Source organism: Oryctolagus cuniculus, chromosome 12 (genome assembly GCF_964237555.1).
Source record: "Oryctolagus cuniculus chromosome 12, mOryCun1.1, whole genome shotgun sequence".
Lineage (NCBI taxonomy): Eukaryota > Metazoa > Chordata > Mammalia > Lagomorpha > Leporidae > Oryctolagus > Oryctolagus cuniculus.
In genome coordinates this window covers 101,562,324-101,581,599 of record NC_091443.1, presented here as the reverse complement: position 1 = coordinate 101,581,599, position 19,276 = coordinate 101,562,324, and the positions used below count along the sequence as shown (strand labels likewise).

Below are 19,276 nucleotides of genomic sequence, written 5' to 3'. Positions count from 1 at the left end.
GAGCAGCTCTGCCCAGACGGAGGACAAGCGGGCACAGGTGCGCACCGTGAGCTGCGGGGGATTTTACCTGCAGCCTTTCATTTTTGGGGAGAGGCAGGTAGTGGAGAGCAAGACTGGGAGTGGGAACTTTTCGGGTCGAGGGGCTCAGTACTCGGTACTCATGGCAAGTGAAGTCAACCAGCGCTGGCTGGCAGGTGGGGGCTGGCTGGCAGGCGGGGCGTGGAGGGCTAAGGAGGTGACCAAAGGATGGCCCCAGGGTGGTGGGGTGGAGATAGAGATAAAAGGCTGAGAGGAAGGAAGAAACCAAGGGCTGGCTCTGCCAAGGCAAGGGAGGAGCCCGAGGCTTGGGGTCAGAGATGGGGAGGGGCTGTGGAAGGCTCCCCGGGAAGCTGAGGTCTGGGGGTGGTCATGGGGGGGGTCCCTGGCTTCTGTTTGTACAACACCCTGCCCCTCTGCCTGGAGTCTGGGATGTGGGGTGTAGACTTAGCCCCCTTTTTGTCACTGTAACTAAAATATTCACTTCTTGGGAAAGGAGAGGTCTAGTTCGGCTTATGGAGTGGAGGCTACGGTGCAGCAGCAGGTAGCCCTGTAGTCCGGCGTCTCTCATGGGCGCGGAGAGACGGTCACACCGTGAGCCAAGAAGCAGAGAGGGGAAACTCCTAGGCCGAACTTGAACTCTGATAATAATCAACCCTCCGAGGAGGAGCCCCCACTGACCTGCACGCCTCCCACCAGACATGCCTCACAGAGGCTGTCACTGGATCAAGTCGGCACCTTACTCCGGCAACCTTTAGCGTATCTGCGTGAGGTTTGGGGAGACAAGTCCTGCTCAACCCGAAACACCCAGTCTCCGCCCTCTGTCCCTCCTGGGGCCTGGCCTCCCAGCAGTAAGAAACCAGCGCCTCCCTCCCCGCCAGTGTCCGATTACTGAGTTTCAGGGCCGGGCTGTCTGGTGAGAGTGACAGGCAGCCCCAGCTCCCTGGCCAGCTCGGTTCCAACCCAGAGTGCGACCTGCTGTCCCCGCCATGCAGCGATTCCTGCAGCTCCCTGGTGCGGTGGGGAGGCCAGGGGCCAAGGGGGCCTGCGGGCCTGATCAGGAGGCTGCCAGCCCTGTGCTGGCACCAGATGGTGGACCCCCGCCCTGGTACCAAGCCCTGCAGCCCGAGGAGCTTCGGTGGCTGCAGGCCCCGGAGGAGGAAACCACCCCAGAAGCTTCCCTGGAAGGACCCTGCCCAGAGGCTGGCCAAGGCCAGGGCCAGAGCCAGCCACTACGGTACAGAGGGCCCCTGGGACTCCCCCCCCCCCCCCCCCAGCCATCAAGGAAGGCCAGGGATGGGCAGCTGCTGCTCTCAGGCCAGACTCCGAAGCTCAAGGGCTCTTTAGTTCAGGAAGACTGGGTTTGGCATTTCGGGTCCTGGTGTGGGGAGCTGGGGGTGGGCAGGGGGCACAGCGTGGGGGCTGAGAGTGTGAAATGGGAGATGAGAAGCCAACCCCCTAGGGGCTTGCGGGGAAGAGGATTGGAATATATTTGCAGACAGGGCTCCTGCCTTGACCTTCTCCCTGCCCCCCAGGTGTGGTTGCTGGGGGGGAGGGGTCTGGGTGAGGTTGGGGACAGGACAAAGCAGAGTTTGAGCAGCCCCTCCCTGGGGGGGGGGTGAGGTTGACTGGCCTCAAGTGCTGTGTGCCACCCCCTGGCTGGCTCCAGCCACCCCCAGGAGAGTCCCCGGGAGGGGTCAGGTCGACAGGAGAGTGGTGGAAGCGGATCTGCCCGTGGGACATGAATGTTTGATGGCCTCGCTGTGTTGTTCCACGTCACTCCCTTCCTGGGAGCTGAGCTGGTGGGAGCCCGGGTGGTCTCACCCCAGGAGGGCATCCCACGTCTCTACATGCGGCAGAGCCTCCTCGCCCTCAGAGCCCCTTCTTCAAGGGCCAGGAGTGACGCCCTAGGCTGGGTGTGTGCATTTGACGGGGACCTGTGGCATTTGGGGCCCTGAGCTAAAGGAGGCTGGGCAAACTGCTGGAGCCCAGGGAGGCGTCACCCCAGGGAGCTCGCTGGAGGGCATCAGGGGGCCCCTGAGTTCTTGGAAGCTTATGTTTATCATAAGAGTCCCATGTACGAGTCCACTGGTACACACTGTGGCCAGAGTGGCCAGCTTTGTCACAGCTGAGTGCACACTGAGTGTAGCCGTGGCTTGTGAGACTGGGGGGTGTGTCTGTCCATGGCGGGGGAGTGCGGATGTGTTTCTGCGGGTGTAGGTAAGGCCTGCGTGTCTCTCTAGGGGTTGTGGGGGTTGTGGGCATGTGTGTAGGGTTTGCCACGGGGCTGTAAATCTCTGTGGTGTGTAGGTTATGTCTAGTGGGGGATCGTGGGAATGTCTGTGATATATGTGGCTGGTGCCGGTGCTTGGAGGCCCTGGGGGCTGCAGTGCTGTGTGTCTTAGGGAAGCTGGTGCCTGGCTCTGTCACGCTGTCCAGGCCCTCAGTGTGGCCCAGGCCCGACAAGGAGCCAGAGGCCTGGTCTGGGCTTGAGAAGGTGACAAGGTGGCATTGTCTTGGCTGTGGCTTGGCCACAGGAGATGAGGAGATGCCTGCTGTGTTTGTAGGAATCCCTCCAGGTGGGGCAAGGGCTGGTTTTATTTATTTATTTGACAGATAGAGTTAGACAGTGAGAGAGAGACAGAGAGAAAGGTCTTCCTTCTATTGGTTCACCCCCCAAAATGGCCGCTACGGCCGGAACTACGCCCATCCGAAGCCAGGAGCCAGGTGCTTCCTCCTGGTCTCCCACGTAGATGCAGGGCCCAAGCACCCGGGCCATCCTCCACTGCCCTCCTGGGCCACAGCAGAGAGCTGGACTGGAAGAGGAGCAACCGGGACTAGAACCCAGCACCCATATGGGATGCTGGCGCCGCAGGCAGAAGATTAACCAAGTGAACCACGGCCCCGGCCCAGGGGCTGGTTTTAGACGACCATGGCCAGGGCTGGCTGGCCCTGGGAGGCGTCATCTTTCTGTTTTGCTTTCCATAAAATCGCTTCAGGAAAGACATTTTCTAAGTTCTTGGGCCCTCAGGTCTGTCCTTTGGCTTTGTCCGTCCAGCACGCATGCGCTGCTGCAGCCCGTGCCTAGGGCGTACAGGGGGCTGAGTGCTTCGCTTCCTCTTAGCGTCGGACACACGCATCTCTCAGCAGCCGCGTTTGCTCTGGCTGTCACTGAGCTCTTCCCTCTCCTAGTGTCGCAGTCCCCAGTGGCTGACCTGCTGTGGTTCCTGAGTGAGTCACTTCTGTGACTGAGCTGCTTTTTGATTTCTTCCATGAGTGACACTTCTCAAGGCTGGCATCCTGCACTCGAGTGAGAAGCTGCGGGTTATCAGGGTGTCGTGTATGGGTTCCCACACAGCTGCTCACTGCGCCTGGGACCTGTCCTGGCAACACATGCGTGCACAAGTTGTCATACAACTCTGTAGCTGTATGTAGATATCTTTTCCCCCCCTTGGTTTTATTCACGCAAACCACTTATTGAAATTTTTTAAAATTTATTATTTGTTTTTATATGAGATGTGGTTGTCCCAAGTGGTATGTTAGCCACTGTGCCACTTGCCCACACTTTTTTTTTAAAGATTTATTTATTTAGTTGTGAGGTAGAATTACAGGCCGGGGGTGGGGGGAGAGACAGAGAGAGAGAGAGAGAGAGAGAATCCGCTGGTTCACTCCCCAAATGGCCGCAACAGCCAGAGCTGTGCAGATCCAAAGCCAGGAGCCAGGAGCTTCTTCTAGGTCTCCCATGTGGGTGCAGGGGCCCAAGGACTTGAGCCATCTTCTACTGCCTTCCCAGGCCATAGCAGAGAGCTGGATCGGAAGAGGAGCAGCCGGGACTCGAACTGGTGCCCATATGGGATGCCAGCACTACAGGCAGAAGCTTAGCCTACTGTGCCGCAGCGCTGGCCTCTCTTGCCCACCCTTTTAAAATGATTTATTTTCATTTTATTTGAAAGGCAGAGAGAGAGAGAGAGAGACCTTCCATCTGCTGGTTCTCTCCTCAAGTCCCTGCAACGGCCAGGGCTGGGCCAGGTGAAACTTGGGGCTGGGAACTCGGTCTGGGTCTCCCACATGGGTAGCAGGGACCCAAGGACTTGAGCCATCCTCTGCTGCTTCCCAGGATGCATCAGCAGGAAGATGGATGGGAAGCAAGTCGGGACTCAAACCAGGCACTCTGAGAAGGGATGCAGGCATCCCAAAGCAGCATCTTAACGGCTGTGCCAAATATCCACCCCCTTTGTTCTCTTCTTGACGTCTAAGTATGGTTGGGCAGGTTGTCCACTGTGCAAGCGCACCTGACCAAAGAATGCCTACCATCCCCCACTCGGTGAATGGGAAGGAAGAGCTCAGGGCTGTGTCCACCTAGAGCGACAGAGACGGCAGATGGGCTTGCAGCAGCCCTGACAGCCAGTGTTGGACGTGGTCCATATAAAACTGTATTAGTTATTTTGAATATTAAACTTTTACTTACCCAAGTATTTTCCCTTTTATTGCTGTTACGGGCTGAACGGCATCTCCCCAAAATTCACGTGTTGATGTCCTGACCCCTTGTACCTCAGAATGTGACTTGAACTTGATGGAGCAGAGGTCATGAAGCTAGCTGTGATCCAGGACAGCCCGAGTCTTTATAAGAAGAGGATACGGGGACATGGGCACACCTGGGAGGAAGACTGAGGACATGGGGCGGGGAGAGACCGGCGTGTGAGACAGGAGACCACAGCACAGAGGGCCCCTCACCAGCGGACCGTCCCCTCTGCTTACTAAAATGGACGGGGATTTCTCACTGACAGCCAGTTCGCTGGCAAACACCAACTGGGTGTCCTACAATTCATTTTTTTAAAAAGATTTATTTATTTATTTGAAAGAGTTATAGAGAGGGAGAGGCAGAGGCCGGTTCACTCCCCAATGGCCGCACCAGCCAGGGCTGGGCCACACCAAAGCCAGGAGCTTCATCCATGTCTCCCATGCAGGTGCAGGGGCCCAAGGACCTGGGCCACCCTCTGCTGCTTTTTCCCAGTGTGTTAGCGGGGAGCTGAATCAGAAGTGGAGCAGCCGGAAATTTAACTGGTGCTCATATGGGATGCCAGTGCTGTGCCTTAGTGCCGGCCTCTACAGTTCAATTTTTTTTAAAAAAATTATTTATTTATTTGAAAGGCAGAGTAACAGAGATAAAGGGAGGGAGAGAGGGAAGGAGGGAAGGAGGGAAGGAGGGAAGGAGGGAGAGAGAGAGAGAGAGAGAGAGAGATGCTTCCATCTTCTGGTTCACTTCCCAAATGGCTGGCATGGCTGGGAGCTGGATCAGAAGGGGAATAGCTGGGACTCTAATCATTACTCACATAGGCTGAGTCCTTTGATCTGGGACCTCCAGCCTCTAGAACTGTGACAAAATCAATTTACATGGGCGAAGCCACCGTTTTACTATTTTGTGTGGTTGTTCTAGAAAACTATGATAGTTGAAACTGGTGCTATGGCATAGTAGGTTAAGCCTCTGTCTACAGCGCCGTCATCCCATGTGGGCTCTGGTTTGAGTCCTGGCTGCTCCACTTCCTATCCAGCTCTCTGCTATGGCCTGGGAAAGCAGTGGAAGATGGCCCACGTGCTTGGGCCCCTGCACCCACGTGGGAGACCCTGAGGAGGCTCCCTGCTCCTGGCTTCAGATCAGCCCAGCTCTGGCTGTTGCAGTTATTTGGGAATTGGAGCAGTGGATAGAAAACCCCTCTCTCTCTCCCTCTCTCGATCTATAACTTTGCCTCTCAAATAAATAAATAAATCTTTTTTTGGCCTTAGTTTTTTTCTTAAATTTAGTTGTCACATACCAAAGTCTCGGGTTAAGCTACTGGCTGCCGTGCTGGTATCCGATGTGGGTGCTGGTTCCAGTCCTGGCTGCTCTGCTCTGATTTAGCTCCCTACTGATGCACCTGGGAAAGCAGCAGGCGATGGCCCAAGTGCTCGGGCCCCTGCACCCACGTGGGAGACCCAGATGAAGTTCCTGGCTCCTGGCTTCAGCCTGGCCCAGCCCTGGCTGTTGCTGCCATTTGAGGAGTGAACCAGCGAATGGAAGATCTCTCTCTCTCTCTCTCGATCTCTCTCTCGATCTCTCTCTCTCCCTTTGCCTCTCCCTCTCTGTAACTCTGCTTTTCAAATAAATAAATAAATCTTTACAAAAGAAACTTAAACTTAGCCATCTTGTTAGAGGTAATTTTAGGATCTTAAAAATTTTTAAATCCCCTTTCTTCTTCCACATTTAAAAATCATTTAACTGTTAAGCAAATTATTAATTTTGGTATGAAATGGGAATACAAGTTCAGTTCTTTGCTGCATAGCAGTTGCCTCGACATTTATTTGAGGGGGGAAATATTCTTTTCTGGGCGAGTTATTTGTTCCTGATGGTTAGACCCTTGCATGATGAAAACTCTAAGCAAACTGGGTATGGAAGGAACATTCCTCAATACAATCAAAGCAATTTATGAAAAACCCACAGCCAACATCCTATTGAATGGGGAAAAGTTGGAAGCATTTCCACTGAGATCTGGTACCAGACAGGGATGCCCACTCTCACCACTGCTATTCAATATAGTTCTGGGAGTTTTAGCAAGAGCTATTACGCAAGAAAAAGAAATTAAAGGGATACAAATTGGGAAGGATGAACTAAACTATCCCTCTTTGCAGATGATATGATTCTTTATTTAGGGGACCCAAAGAACTCTACTAAGAGACTATTGGAACTCATAGAAGAGTTTGGCAAAGTAGCAGGGTATAAAATCAATGCACAAAAATCAACAGCCTTTGTATACACAGACAATACCACGGCTGAGGAAGAACTTCTAAGATCAATCCCATTCACAATAGCTACAAAAACAATCAAATACCTTGGAATAAACTTAACCAAGGACGTTAAAGATCTCTATAATGAAAATTACAAAACCTTAAAGAAAGAAATAGAAGAGGATACCAAAAAATGGAAAAATCTTCCATGCTCATGGATTGGAAGAAGCAGTATCAAAATTCCATTCTCCCAAAAGCAATTTATACATTCAATGCAATACCAATCAAGATACTGAAGACCTTCTTCTCACATCTGGAAAAAATGATGCTGAAATTTATATGGAGACACAGGAGACCTCAAATAGCTAAAGCAATCTTGTACAACAAAAACAAAGCCGGAGACATCACAATACCAGATTTCAGGACATACTAGATATATACATACAGATGGATAGACCAATGGAACAGAATAGAAACACCAGAAATCAATCCAAACATCTACAGCCAACTTATATTTGATGAAGGATCCAAAACCAATCCCTGGAGTAAGGACAGTCTGTTCAATAAATGGTGCTGGGAAAATTGGATTTCCACGTGCAGAATCATGAAGCAAGACCCCTACTTTTCACCTTACACAAAAATTCACTCAACGTGGATTAAAGACTTAAATCTACAACCCGACACCATCAAATTATTGGAGAACATTGGAGAAACCCTGCAAGATATAGGTACTGGAAAAGACTTCTTGGAAAATACCCCAGAAGCACAGGCAGTCAAAGCCAAAATTAACATTTGGAATTGCATCAAATTGAGAAGTTTCTGTTCTTCAAAAGATACAGTCAGGAAAGTGAAGAGGCAACCGACAGAATGGGAAAAAATATTTGCAAACTACACAACAGATAAAGGGTTGATAACCAGAATCTACAAAGAAATCAAGAAACTCCACAACATCAAAACAAACAACCCACTTAAGAGATGGGCCAAGGACCTCAATAGACATTTTTCAAAAGAGGAAATCCAAAGGGCCAACAGACACATGAAAAAATGTTGAAGATCACTAGCAATCAGGGAAATGCAAATCAAAACCACAATGAGGTTTCACCTCACCCTGGTTAGAATGGCTCACATTCAGAAATCTACCTGGCCGGCGCCGCAGCTCACTAGGCTAATCCTCCGCCTTGCGCCACCAGCACACCGGGTTCTAGTCCCGGTCGGAGCACCAGATTCTGTCCCAGTTGCCCCTCTTCCAGGCCAGCTCTCTGCTGCGGCCTGGGAGTGCAGTGGAGGATGGCCCAAGTCCTTGGGCCCTGCACCCCATGGGAGACCAGGAGAAGCACCTGGCTCCTGGTTCCTGCCTTTGGATAGGCGCGGTGCGCTGGCTGCAGCACGCCACCCGCGGCGGCCACTGGAGGGTGAACCAACGGCAAAAGGAAGACCTTTCTCTCTCTCTCTCTCTCTCTCTCTCTCTCACTCTCACTGTCCACTCTGCCTGTAAAAAAAGAAAAGAAAAGAAAAGAAAAAAAAAGAAATCTACCAACAATAGGTGCTGGAGAGGATGTGGGGAAAAAGGGACACTAACCCACTGTTGGTGGGAATGCAAACTGGTTAAGCCACTATGGAAGTCAGTCTGGAGATTCCTCAGAAACCTGAATATAACCCTACCATACAACCCAGCCATACCACTCCTTGGAATTTACCCAAAGGAAATTAAATTGACAAACAAAAAAGCTGTCTGCACATGAATGTTTATTGCAGCTCAATTCACAATAGCTAAGACCTGGAACCAACCCAAATGCCCATCAACAGTAGACTGGATAAAGAAAGTATGGGGCATGTACTCTATAGAATACTATACAGCAGTCAAAAACAATGAAACCTAGTCATTTGCAACAAGATGGAGGAATCTGGAAAACATTATGCTGAGTGAATTAAGCCAGTCCCAAAGGGACAAATATCATATGTTCTCCCTGATCGGCGACAACTAACTGAGCACCAAAGGGGAAACCTGTTGAAGTGAAATGGACACTATGAGAAACAGTGACTTGATCAGCTCTTGTCCTGACTGTTGATGTACAATGTAATACTTTATCCATTTTAGTATTTTTTTGTTCTAGTACTATTGGTTGACCTCTGTAATTAACACACAATTATTCTTAGGTGTTTAAATTTTAACTGAAAAGTGATCCCTGTTAAATATAAGAGTGGGAATAAGAGAGGGAGGAGATGTACAATTTGGGACATGCTCAATCAGACTTGCCCCAAATGGTGGAGTTAGAAACGTGCCAGGGGATTCCAATACAATCCCATCAAGGTGGCATGTACCAATGCTATCTCACTAGTCCAAGTGATCAACTTCAATTCACAATTGATCACACTGATAGGTCTAAGAGTCAAAGGGATGACACAAACAAGACTAGTGTCTGCTAATACTAACTGACAGAATCACAAAGGGAGAGAACGATCCAACATGGGAAGCGGGATACACAGCAGACTCATAGAATGGCAGATGTCCTAAATAGCACTCTGGTCTCAGAATCAGCCCTTAAGGCATTCGGATCTGGCTGAAGAGCCCATGAGAGTATTTTAGGCATGGAAAGCCAAGACACTCTGGGGAAAAAAAAAAGAAGACCTAAATGAAAGATCTCTGCGAATGAGATCCCAGTGGAAAGAACGAGGCCAACAAAGGAGGTACCTTTCTCTGAAGGGAGGAGAGAACTTCCACTTTCTCTATGACCCTGTTAGAATAAGATCGAAGTCAGTGAACCCAAAAGGCTTCCATAGCCTTGGCAACTCATGACTAGAGCCTAGGGAGATTACTGATGCCATAAACAAGAGTGTCAAATTGTTAAGTCAACAACAGGAATCACTGTGTACTTACTCCTCATGTGGGATCTGTCCTTAATGTGTTGTCCAATGTGAAGTAATGCTATAACTAGTACTGAAACAGTATTTTTTTTTTTTTACAGGCAGAGGGGATAGTGAGAGAAAGAGACAGAGAGAAAGGTCTTTCTTTTGCCGTTGGTTCACCCTCCAATGGCCGCCGCGGCTGGCGCGCTGCGGCTGGCACAACGCACTGATCCAAAGGCAGGAGCCAGGTGCTCCTCCTGGTCTCCCATGGGGTGCAGGGCCCTAGCACCTGGGCCATCCTCCACTGCCTTCCCGGGCCACAGCAGAGAGCTGGCCTGGAAGAGGGGCAACCGGGAAAGAATCTAGTGCCCCGACCGGGAGTAGAACCTGGTGTGCTGACGCCGCTAGGTGGAGGATTAGCCTATTGAGCTGGAGCCGCGGCGCCGGCCTGAAACAGTATTTTTCACTTTGTGTTTCTGTGTGGGTGCAAACTGATTAAATCTTTACTTAGTATATACTGAATCGATCTTCTGTATATAAAGATAATTAAAAATGAATCTTGATGTGAATGGAATGGGAGAGGGAGTGGGAGATGGGAGGGGTGCGAGTGGGAGGGAAATTATTGGGGGGAAAGCCAATGTAATCCATAAACTGTACTTTGGAAATTTATATTTACTAAATAGAAAAAAAAGAAAAAAAAAAGAAATTCCCCCCGTGACCTCTGACCTTCTGTTTTTCATACAGTTTCTATCACTGTTATGTTGGTGAATAATGCGCTTCAATGGGCTGAATTGTCCAACATCATTCTCTTCCCAAAGAACACTCTGTGGAGCTCTTACCTATGGGTTTTCTCTTCCAGATGAGTGTTGCTGTTGCTTCCCAAACTTCGACAAAATACTTCCTTTAATTTTTTTTTTAAGATTAATGTATTTGGGGCTGGCGCTGTGGTGTAGCAGGTAAAGCCGCCGCCTGCAGTACTGGTATCCCGTATGGGCTCTGGTTCTAGCCCCGGCTGCTCCACTTCCGATCCAGCTCTCTGCTATGGCCTGAGATAGCAGTGGAACATGGTCTACATCCCTTGGGCCCCTGTACCCACGTGGGAGACCCAGAAGAAGCTCCTGGCTCCCGGCTTCGGATTGGCACAGCTCTGGCCGTTGGTGGCCAATTGGGGAGTGATCCAGCAGATGGAAGACCTCTCTCTCTTTCTCTGCCTCCGCTTCTCTGTAACTATTTGAAATAAATAAATCTTTTTTTAAAAAAAGAAAACAATAAAGGTTAATTTATTTTATTGAAATGCAGAGTGACAGAACTCTCCCATCTACTTGTTCTCCTCCTGATTTCCCACACGGGTGGCAGCAGTATAACCCACTGCGCCACAGTGCCAGCACCTTCCTTTGAAATGTTAGTGGACGTTGCATGAATCCATGCACTGGCTTAGCATTGCCTTTACCCTCCTCACCCAAGTGCAACGGACCCCTTTGCCCAAAGTGTCGCTTATTTCTCCCATTAGTTTCATCGCTTCCCTGGATGGCCGTTGACTGTTGGCTTTCAGACTTCCAGGTCTGGCCTTTGGAGTAAGGTCACCTGTGGAGTGTCTGGTCTGTGAGGTCAGGACCTGGAAACACACTCAGTGCAGGGCAAGGCATCCTGCCCTCATCCTTTTTTCTTTTTTTTCTTTTTTTTCTTTTTTTTTTAGATTTATTTATTTATTTGAAAGGCAGAGTTTCAGCGAGGCAGAGAGAGGTCTTCCATCTGCTGGTTCACTCCCTGCATAACCGCAAAGGCTGGACCTGGGCCACTCTGACGCCAGGATCCAGGAGCTTCCTCCTGGTCTCCGATGTGGGTGCAGGGCCCCAAGCACCTGGGCCATCTTCTGCTGCTTTCCCAGGTGCATCAGCAGGAGGCTGGATCAGAAGTGGAGCAGCTGGGTCTCGAACCGGTGCCCACGTGGGATGCCGGTACCACAAGCAGAGGCTTTCAGTGCTGCGCCACAGCGCCAGCCCCCTGCCCGTGTCTTGATGCCCATCTCCTTTCCAGTGGTCTTCTCCATCTGCCCAGCCTAGCCCCAGGCAGGGTCCCTGCCCTCCCACCCCAGGCCCTTCCTCTTGTCGCCTGGCTCTGACCCGGGTCGCATTCCTGCAGCTGCTGTCAGGAAGTCCCGTAGCCTGGGTTGCTGGGAGCCACTATAATTTGTTGTCCCAGGGCTCCGGAGGCCAAAAGTAGGAAATCAGGGTGTCGGCAGGATCGCGCTCGCTCTGAAACCCATAGGGGATTCGCTCTTTGCCGCTTCCTGCTCTCTGGTGCTTTGGTGGCCACCTGTGGCTTTCCTGGGATTGTGGGTGCCTCGCGCCAGCCCTCCGCCCTCTCGTGGCATTCCTCCTGTGTTTCTGCCTCTTCCTTCGACACACAGACACCACCCTGCCCCCGTGTGGCCTCAGCTAATGACACCTGCAACAGCCACCCTCTGCCGTGTTCCCGCTTAGGACTAAACACCATTTCGGGAGAGAGACACAGTTCAACCCACAACACCTGCTGGCCCCTGTTTCTCCGAACCCTGCGTCCCCTGAGCCGAAATCCACCCCCTCCCCCGGGCTGTGGTCCCTCACCACCGGCTAGAACCGGCTCAGAGCTTCGGCCCCTGGCCGAGAGCCCTCGGCTGACCTCTCGCACCCCCCACCAGGCACGACGACCTGAAGGAGATGCTGGACACTAACAAGGACTCCCTCAAGCTGGAGGCCATGAAGCGGATCGTGGCGGTGAGGCTGGGCGCTCCCCGGGGCAGGGGCCTGGCTGCCTGGCTGCCTGGCAGCAGCTCTCCTTGGCTCCTGTGGGCCCTCCCCTAACCAGAACCCTGCCTCCTCCCTCCCTTGTCCCCGCTGCCCGCCCAGATGATCGCCCGCGGGAAGAACGCCTCGGACCTGTTCCCCGCCGTGGTGAAGAACGTGGCCTGCAAGAACATAGAGGTGAGCAAAGAGGGGACCCCACCCTCACCTCCAGCCGGGCCACACCCACACAGGGCTGGCAGGATGCCGCGGGGGGGGGGGGGGGGGAAGGCTCACCCGCTCAGCAGGGTTCCTGAGCCCTGCATGTCCCCGCCCTGGGTGTGGACCCTGGGGAAGGGCTCGGGACCCGCTAGGAGAGCTGGTGCCCGTGGACTGCCACCCCCGCTGACACCCCTCCATGCAACTCGCAGGTGAAGAAGCTGGTGTACGTGTACCTGGTGCGCTACGCCGAGGAGCAGCAAGACCTGGCCCTGCTGTCCATCTCCACCTTCCAGCGTGGCCTGAAGGTCGGGAGTCTCCGTCTGCCTCCCTGGGGGCTGGGCCCTGCTGCCCCTGTTATTAGAGGAGTGGGCTCTGGGAGAGGCTGAGAGTCGGGGAGCAGGCTCCAGAGGCCCCCTCGTGCCTCTGAGGGTCAGGGGGCCCAAGGCAGAGCAGGGGACCTGCGAACTCCTCTGAGACTGGAGGCCTGGCTCCAAGGGCGGGAGATGGGGTGGGCACCCAGGGCCTGCAGCTCTCCTGGGAGGGCGAACCTGTGGTGAGGGTGGTGTCTTCGTCCATTTCTGCTGCTGTGACTACACACCACAGATTAGGTAATGTCTAAAGAACGGAAGTTCATTTGGTTCGTGATTTTCAGAGGCTGGGAAGTGGGAGTCTGAGGGGCCGGGTCTGGCCAGCTCCTCCTTATTTGCAGGGTCCTGTGGCAGCCTGGGGGTGTCACATGGCAAGAGGATCACATCCAAGAGACAGAACTGAACTGGTGTTTTGAAAATGTTATTTATGGGGCCGGTGCTGTGGCGTAGCGGGACTCTCTCTCTCTGTCTCTTTCTGCCTCTTGGTAACTCTGCCTTTCAAATAAATAAGTAAATATTCTATTTTTAAAGATTTATTTATTAATTTGAAAGGCAGAGTTACAGAAAGGCAGAGGCAGAGAGGGAGAAAAGTCTTCCATCTGCTGGTTTACTCCCCAATTGGCCACAATGGCTGGAGCTGGGCTGATCCGAAGCCAGGAACCAGGAGCTTCTTCCAGGTCTCCCACGTGGGTGCAGGGGCCCAAGGACTTGGGCCATCTTTTGCTGCCTTCCCAAGCACATTAGCAGAGAGCTGGATAGGAAGTGGAGCAGCTAGGGCTCGAACTGGCACCCTTATGGGATGCTGGCACTGCAGGCAGTGGCTTTATCCAGTACGCCATAGCACTGGCACCATAAGTAAATATATTTTTTAACGTTATTTAATTCTGAGGCAGAGAGACAGGGAGATACACACACAGAGGGCAGAGGCAGCTCCCATCCAGGCCTCATTTCCCAGATGCCCACAACAGCCAAGGCTGTTATACGGGATATGAGTGTCTTAACTGCTAGGCCAAACAGCTGCCTTCAAACTGGCTTTTTTCACAGGTCCACTCCTGGGGTAACCCATAAATCCATTAACTCAGAGTCCTCATGACCTTACCACCTCTTTAAACAAAAATGTTTATTTGTATCTTCATCCATGTGAAAATTCTGAAAAGGCAGAGCAAGAGAGAGAGAGAGAGAGAGAGAGATCTTCCATGCGCTGGTTTACTCCCCAAATGCCTGCAACAGTAGGACTGGGCCAGGCTGAAGCCAGGAGCCAGGAACTCCATCCAGGACTCCCATGTGGGTGGCAGGCACCGAAGCCACCATGCACTATCATCTGCTGCCTCCCAGGTGCGCATTAGCCCGGAGCCTGATGGGACGCAGAGACGCAGGAATGCAGGCTGGTACTGTGGTGTGGGAGGCAGGCATCCCGAGCAGCAGCTTAACCCGGGGCCAGAGTCACTTCCTGACGTCGCTGTAAGGGTGGACCCCTTAGCCCGCGGCAGTGGAGAGTCCCTGGCAGCCAAGAGCCCCTTGGCTCTCCTCCTTCTGGGCGGAGGAGCCTGTGAGGAGGGCCATGGCCTGCGCTCTTCACTGCTGGGCGCCACAGCCTGGGCACCCACTGACTCCCCTTTCAGCCAGGGATGGGGGAAGAACGGGGGTTTCCTGAGCCTAAGTGAGTTCCACTGAGAAGAAAAATGGAGTTGAGCATGCGCAAGAGTTGCCCCAGACTCGGAGGTTGGGTTCCAAGGTCAGCGCAAGGGTCGGATTGAGTCTGAGGTTTCCGTTTTCAGGTGGGGACAGCCGTGAGTCTGAACGAATCTGTCCGAGTGCCGTCTGCACCAGCAGTGGTTGACAGGTCTTTGATGTTCCAGGGCATGCCAGGTGTCCATCCCCGAAGCCCTGGCCCACACCTACTGTGGGGAGCAGGCTGGCAGAGTTCGCGTCTTTGGCGTGGGGTCGAAAGCAGGGTCACTTGCGTGTACAGTTCGTTCATTCACTCAGCAGACAGGTGCATGTCCCCGTGTCAGGCAGCGTGTGAGTGGTCTTTGCAGGCCAAGCCCATGGGCTCTAGGGCAAGTGTTTTTGTTCCTGGAACAAAGTCAGCCCCGGACTGTCCATTGGTTAGAGTGGCACCGGAAGGTGGTCCGGTGTGCTCTCCCCTCCCCACCCCTTGCAAGTTAGCCAGAGGGCCTTCTATATGGGAAGTGGTTAAGCAGGTTTCTGGGGGTCCCCTGGAGACTTCTTTGATGTGAAAGCAGGTGGAAGCCCTGTGGCCTGTCACAAATTGCTCTCTATTCTGGGGTCTGTTTGGTCATCTTTCTGTAGCTTAGCTCATGATAACTGGAAGCTGAAATCTGCAATGTGCAGCTAGTCCCAAGGTTGTAAAGGAGAGAAGGGAAGTATGGTGTGGTTACGGTTACGCCAGCAGCAAAGACACCACTTAGGATGCCTGTATCCCATCTCCCGAATCAGAAAACCTGGCTTCCGACTCTAGTTTCCTGCTAAAGCAGACCCTAGGAGGCAGCAGCTGACGCTCGAGTACTTGGGGTCCCTGCCCACTCACATGGGAGAGTGCCTGGATTGAGATCCCAGCTGCTGGCTCCAACCTGGCGCCGCCTTGGCTGTCACAGGCATTTGAGGAGTGAACCAGTGGGCGGAGCTTGTGCGCTCTCTCCTTCTCTTTCTGTTTCTCTGCCTTTCAAATTAATAACAAACACCAGGGTGAGTGTTGTGGTACAGCAGATTACACTGTGGCGTGGGATGCCCCAGGGCTGATCCAAGCCCTGGCTACTCTGATTGCAATGCAGCTCCCTGCTAATGCACCTGGGAAGGCAACAGAAGATGGCCACGTGCTTGGGTCCCTGCCACCCATGTGGGAGACCCGGATGAAGTTCCTGATTTCAGTGTGACCCAGCCCTGGTTGTTTCAGGGATTTGGGAAGTAAACCAGAGCATAGGAAGTTGGATCTCTCTCTGTCTCTCTGTCACTCTGTCAAATAAGTAAAATAAATCTTTAAAAAAACACATAAGCAAGCAGGTTAAACTGCTATGTTATCGCCTACAACCCAAATCAGGGCGAGGGAGTTTGAGTCTTGGTGTGCTTCCAATCCACCTTCCTGCTAATGCACCTGGGTGGCTGCAGAAACTAGCCCAAGTACTCGAGCGTCTGACACCTGTGTGGGAGACCCAGCTGGAGCTGCTGGCTGCTATTTTCAGACATTTAGGGAGTGAACCAATGGATGGAGGATCTCTCTCTCTCTCCCCGAAACCCCTGTCTTGCAAATAAATCTTTTAAAAATTAGCCATGGAGGCTTCAACACAATAGAATGGTTTAAAAAAAGAACTTTAAAAATTACAGCTGTAGCAAGAAGGAGCATGATGTCCCAGTACTTTATGAGGGACTGAGCCCTGTCTTACGGGAGATGACCAGCGTGTTTCTAAAGCAAAGACTGGCACCTCACAGACCTCAGCCGAACCTGTCTGCCGCCTGGCTGCTCATGTAAGAGTCTCTCTTTAGTTTTATTCATTTATTCGGTGAGAGACAGATAACAGAAAGCTCTTGTCTGCTTCATTCTCCAAATGCCCACAACAGCCAGAGCTAGGCCACAGCCAGGAGCCAGGAATTCAACCAGGTCTCCCCCGTGAGTGGCAGGGACCCAACTATTTGAGCCATCACCTGCTGCCCGTCGCAGTCGCATTAGCAGGGAGCTGGACTCCAGAGTGAAGCCGGTGCTGGAGCTCGAGCAGTCTGCTGGGCAACACCGGTGTCTTACCCGGCACCTTCCCTGCCAGAACAAACGCCCATCCCTGCTGCCTGCTTTATACAGACTCAGTGGCATACAGCCACGCCCACTTGTTCATGGCTGCTTTTGCACGGGGCAAACTCGAGTAGCTGCAGTGTTGAGACTGTGCAGCCTGCAAACCTAAAATACTGTTTGGCACTTCACAGAAAGTCAGCTGACTGCTGTTCCAGAGAAGGGAATCACCAGCAGCCCTGGTTTCTACAAGCACAAAGGGCACACGCTGAAGAAGCTATAGGTGAGGGAGAAATCTGCAAAATTCCAGAGTAGTTTTTATGATTTAACCCGATTCCAACCAAAGACAGAATATACCAACCCCAGAATACAACATGGATCCAACAGCCAAGCCTCCTGTCTCTCTCCATTTCTCATTCTCATGCATATATTTATCCTTTTTTTAAAAGATCTATTTATTTGAAAGGCAGAGTTACAGGGAGGCAGAGGGAGAGAGAGAGCAAGAGAGCGAGAGAGAATGAATCTTCCATCCACTGGTTTACTCCCCTAATGACCACAGTGGCCAGAAGTGGGCCTATCTGAAGCCAGGAGCCAGGAGCTTCTTCCAGGTCTCCCACGCAGGTGCAGGGGCCCAAGGACTTGGGCTATCTTCTGCTTTCCCAGGCCAACAGTAGGGAGATGGATCTGAAGTGGAGCAGCCAGGACTTGAACTGGCACATATATGGGATGCTGGTGCCACAGGAGGATGCTTAAGTTACTATGCTACAGTGCTGGCTCCTTAATTCCATTTTAATGAACTTCTAAAAGTACCCTCATATCCATCCCGGGGCCTGCCTTCGTTTTATCAGCCTAGGCTAAGACTGTGTTTAGTTTTTAATGAATTAATTTGAGAGAGAGAGAGAAGTGTTGCCGTCACTGGTTCACTTCCCAAGTGCCCATGTAAGCTTGATGGCTAAAGCTGGGAGCCAGACACTCAGTCCCGGTCTCCCACGTGGGTGGCAGGGACCCAACTGCTTGAGCCATCAGCTGCTGCCTCGCAGGATCTGCGTTAGCAGGAAGCTGGAGTCAGAAGCTGGCGTCAAACCCAGGCACTCTGATACGGGACACCCACGTCTTAACCGCTGCACCAGTGCCCACTGCTTGTTCACCTCTCAACAGACCTCCCATGTCGTCAGACCTCTGGTTGGCAGGAAGCTCAGCCGGGCTCTATTTCATTTATTGGCTCAGCATAGCGACCAAGCCAGGGTGATCTTGAATCCTAATCCTGTCCCTCCTGACTTTGTGCCTGCCTCCAGGACACTGGTTACCCTATTCTGCCCGGGGCAGCAGACTTCAAGTCTGTGCTGTGTCAGGTTTCCAGGTCGATACTGATCTGTAAATAAACCTTCCCCAAACGGTTTACCAGGTTGTGGGTCCACCAGCCAGCTGGTGTTTTCCTGCGTTACCAGGAAGAATCTTACTCAATAGAAAAAAAAAATTAACATCTTTTGTGTGCAAAGGGCTTTGGATGACGCAGATAAAAAGATAATGAATTCTGCTGTTAAGATGCTTACAGATTAGGGTGAAACAAATAAAAATAGCAGGACAGGAAATGATGAGGGACTTCTACAAATGCCTTGCTGAAATCAAGGTTAATATGAATGTCTCCCAACTAGTTACCCTCTCAAAAAAAAAAAAAAAAAAAAAAACCAAGAGGGCATTTAGACTAATGTTGAGATGCTGTTAAAATGCCTGGGTTTGCATTCTGGCTGCAGCTCACGTAACTGCATGCCCTGGGAGGCAGCAGGTGATGGCTCCAGGAATTAGGTTCTTGCCAGCCCCATGGGAGACCTGGATTGCAATCCCGGCTCCTGGCTTTCACCCCAGACCAGCAGATGGGAGCTCTCTTCTTCTCTGCCTCTGCTTCTCAAATAAAAATTCAGGGGTGGGAGCTGTGGCACAGTGGGTTAACCTGAGGTTTGAGATGCCCACATCCCATATCATAGTGGCAGCTCAAATCCCGGCTGCTACACTTCTAATCCAGCTCCCTGCTGATGCATCCTGGGAGGCAGTAGATGAGGGCTCAAGTATTGGGGTCCCTGCCACCGATATGGGAGGCCCAGATGGAGTTCTGGGCTCCTGGAGTTGGCCTGTCCCACTGTTGCAAACATTTGGGGGAGTGAATCAGCAGATGGATGATCTCTCTAAGCCTTTCAAATAGATGAAAATAAGTATTTAAAACATTTGAAAACAGAAAACCAATTTTTAATTTGTTAGGAAGACAGACAGCATCAGTTCACTCCCCAAACGTCCACAACAGTTGGGGCTGGACCAGGCCAGAGCCAGCAGCCAGGAACTCATCCAGGTCTTCTGCATGGGTGGCAGGAACCCAGGGTCTGCTTAGCAGGAAGCTGGAGTCAGGAGCCAGAGCTGGGAGTTGAACCCATGTTCTCTGATGTGGGATGCGGATGTCTTAATTGCTAGGCTAAATGTCTGTCCCGAGGAAACAGATTAAAAAAAAAAAAAAAAAAAAAACTTCCTGTGAATAAGCAATCATT

The 19,276-nt window shown here is 51.9% G+C and overlaps 1 protein-coding gene across 1 annotated transcript in view; it reads left to right on the top strand.

Moving 5' to 3' along the window:
• AP3B2 (adaptor related protein complex 3 subunit beta 2) overlaps window positions 1-19,276 on the top strand; it is a 40,245-nt gene that overhangs the window by 2,351 nt on the left and 18,618 nt on the right. The window contains exons 2-4 of the mRNA XM_051834235.2: window positions 12,326-12,401; window positions 12,534-12,608; window positions 12,839-12,934. Coding sequence (XP_051690195.2) covers window positions 12,326-12,401; window positions 12,534-12,608; window positions 12,839-12,934 — 247 coding nt within the window. The remainder of the gene's footprint in view (window positions 1-12,325; window positions 12,402-12,533; window positions 12,609-12,838; window positions 12,935-19,276) is intronic.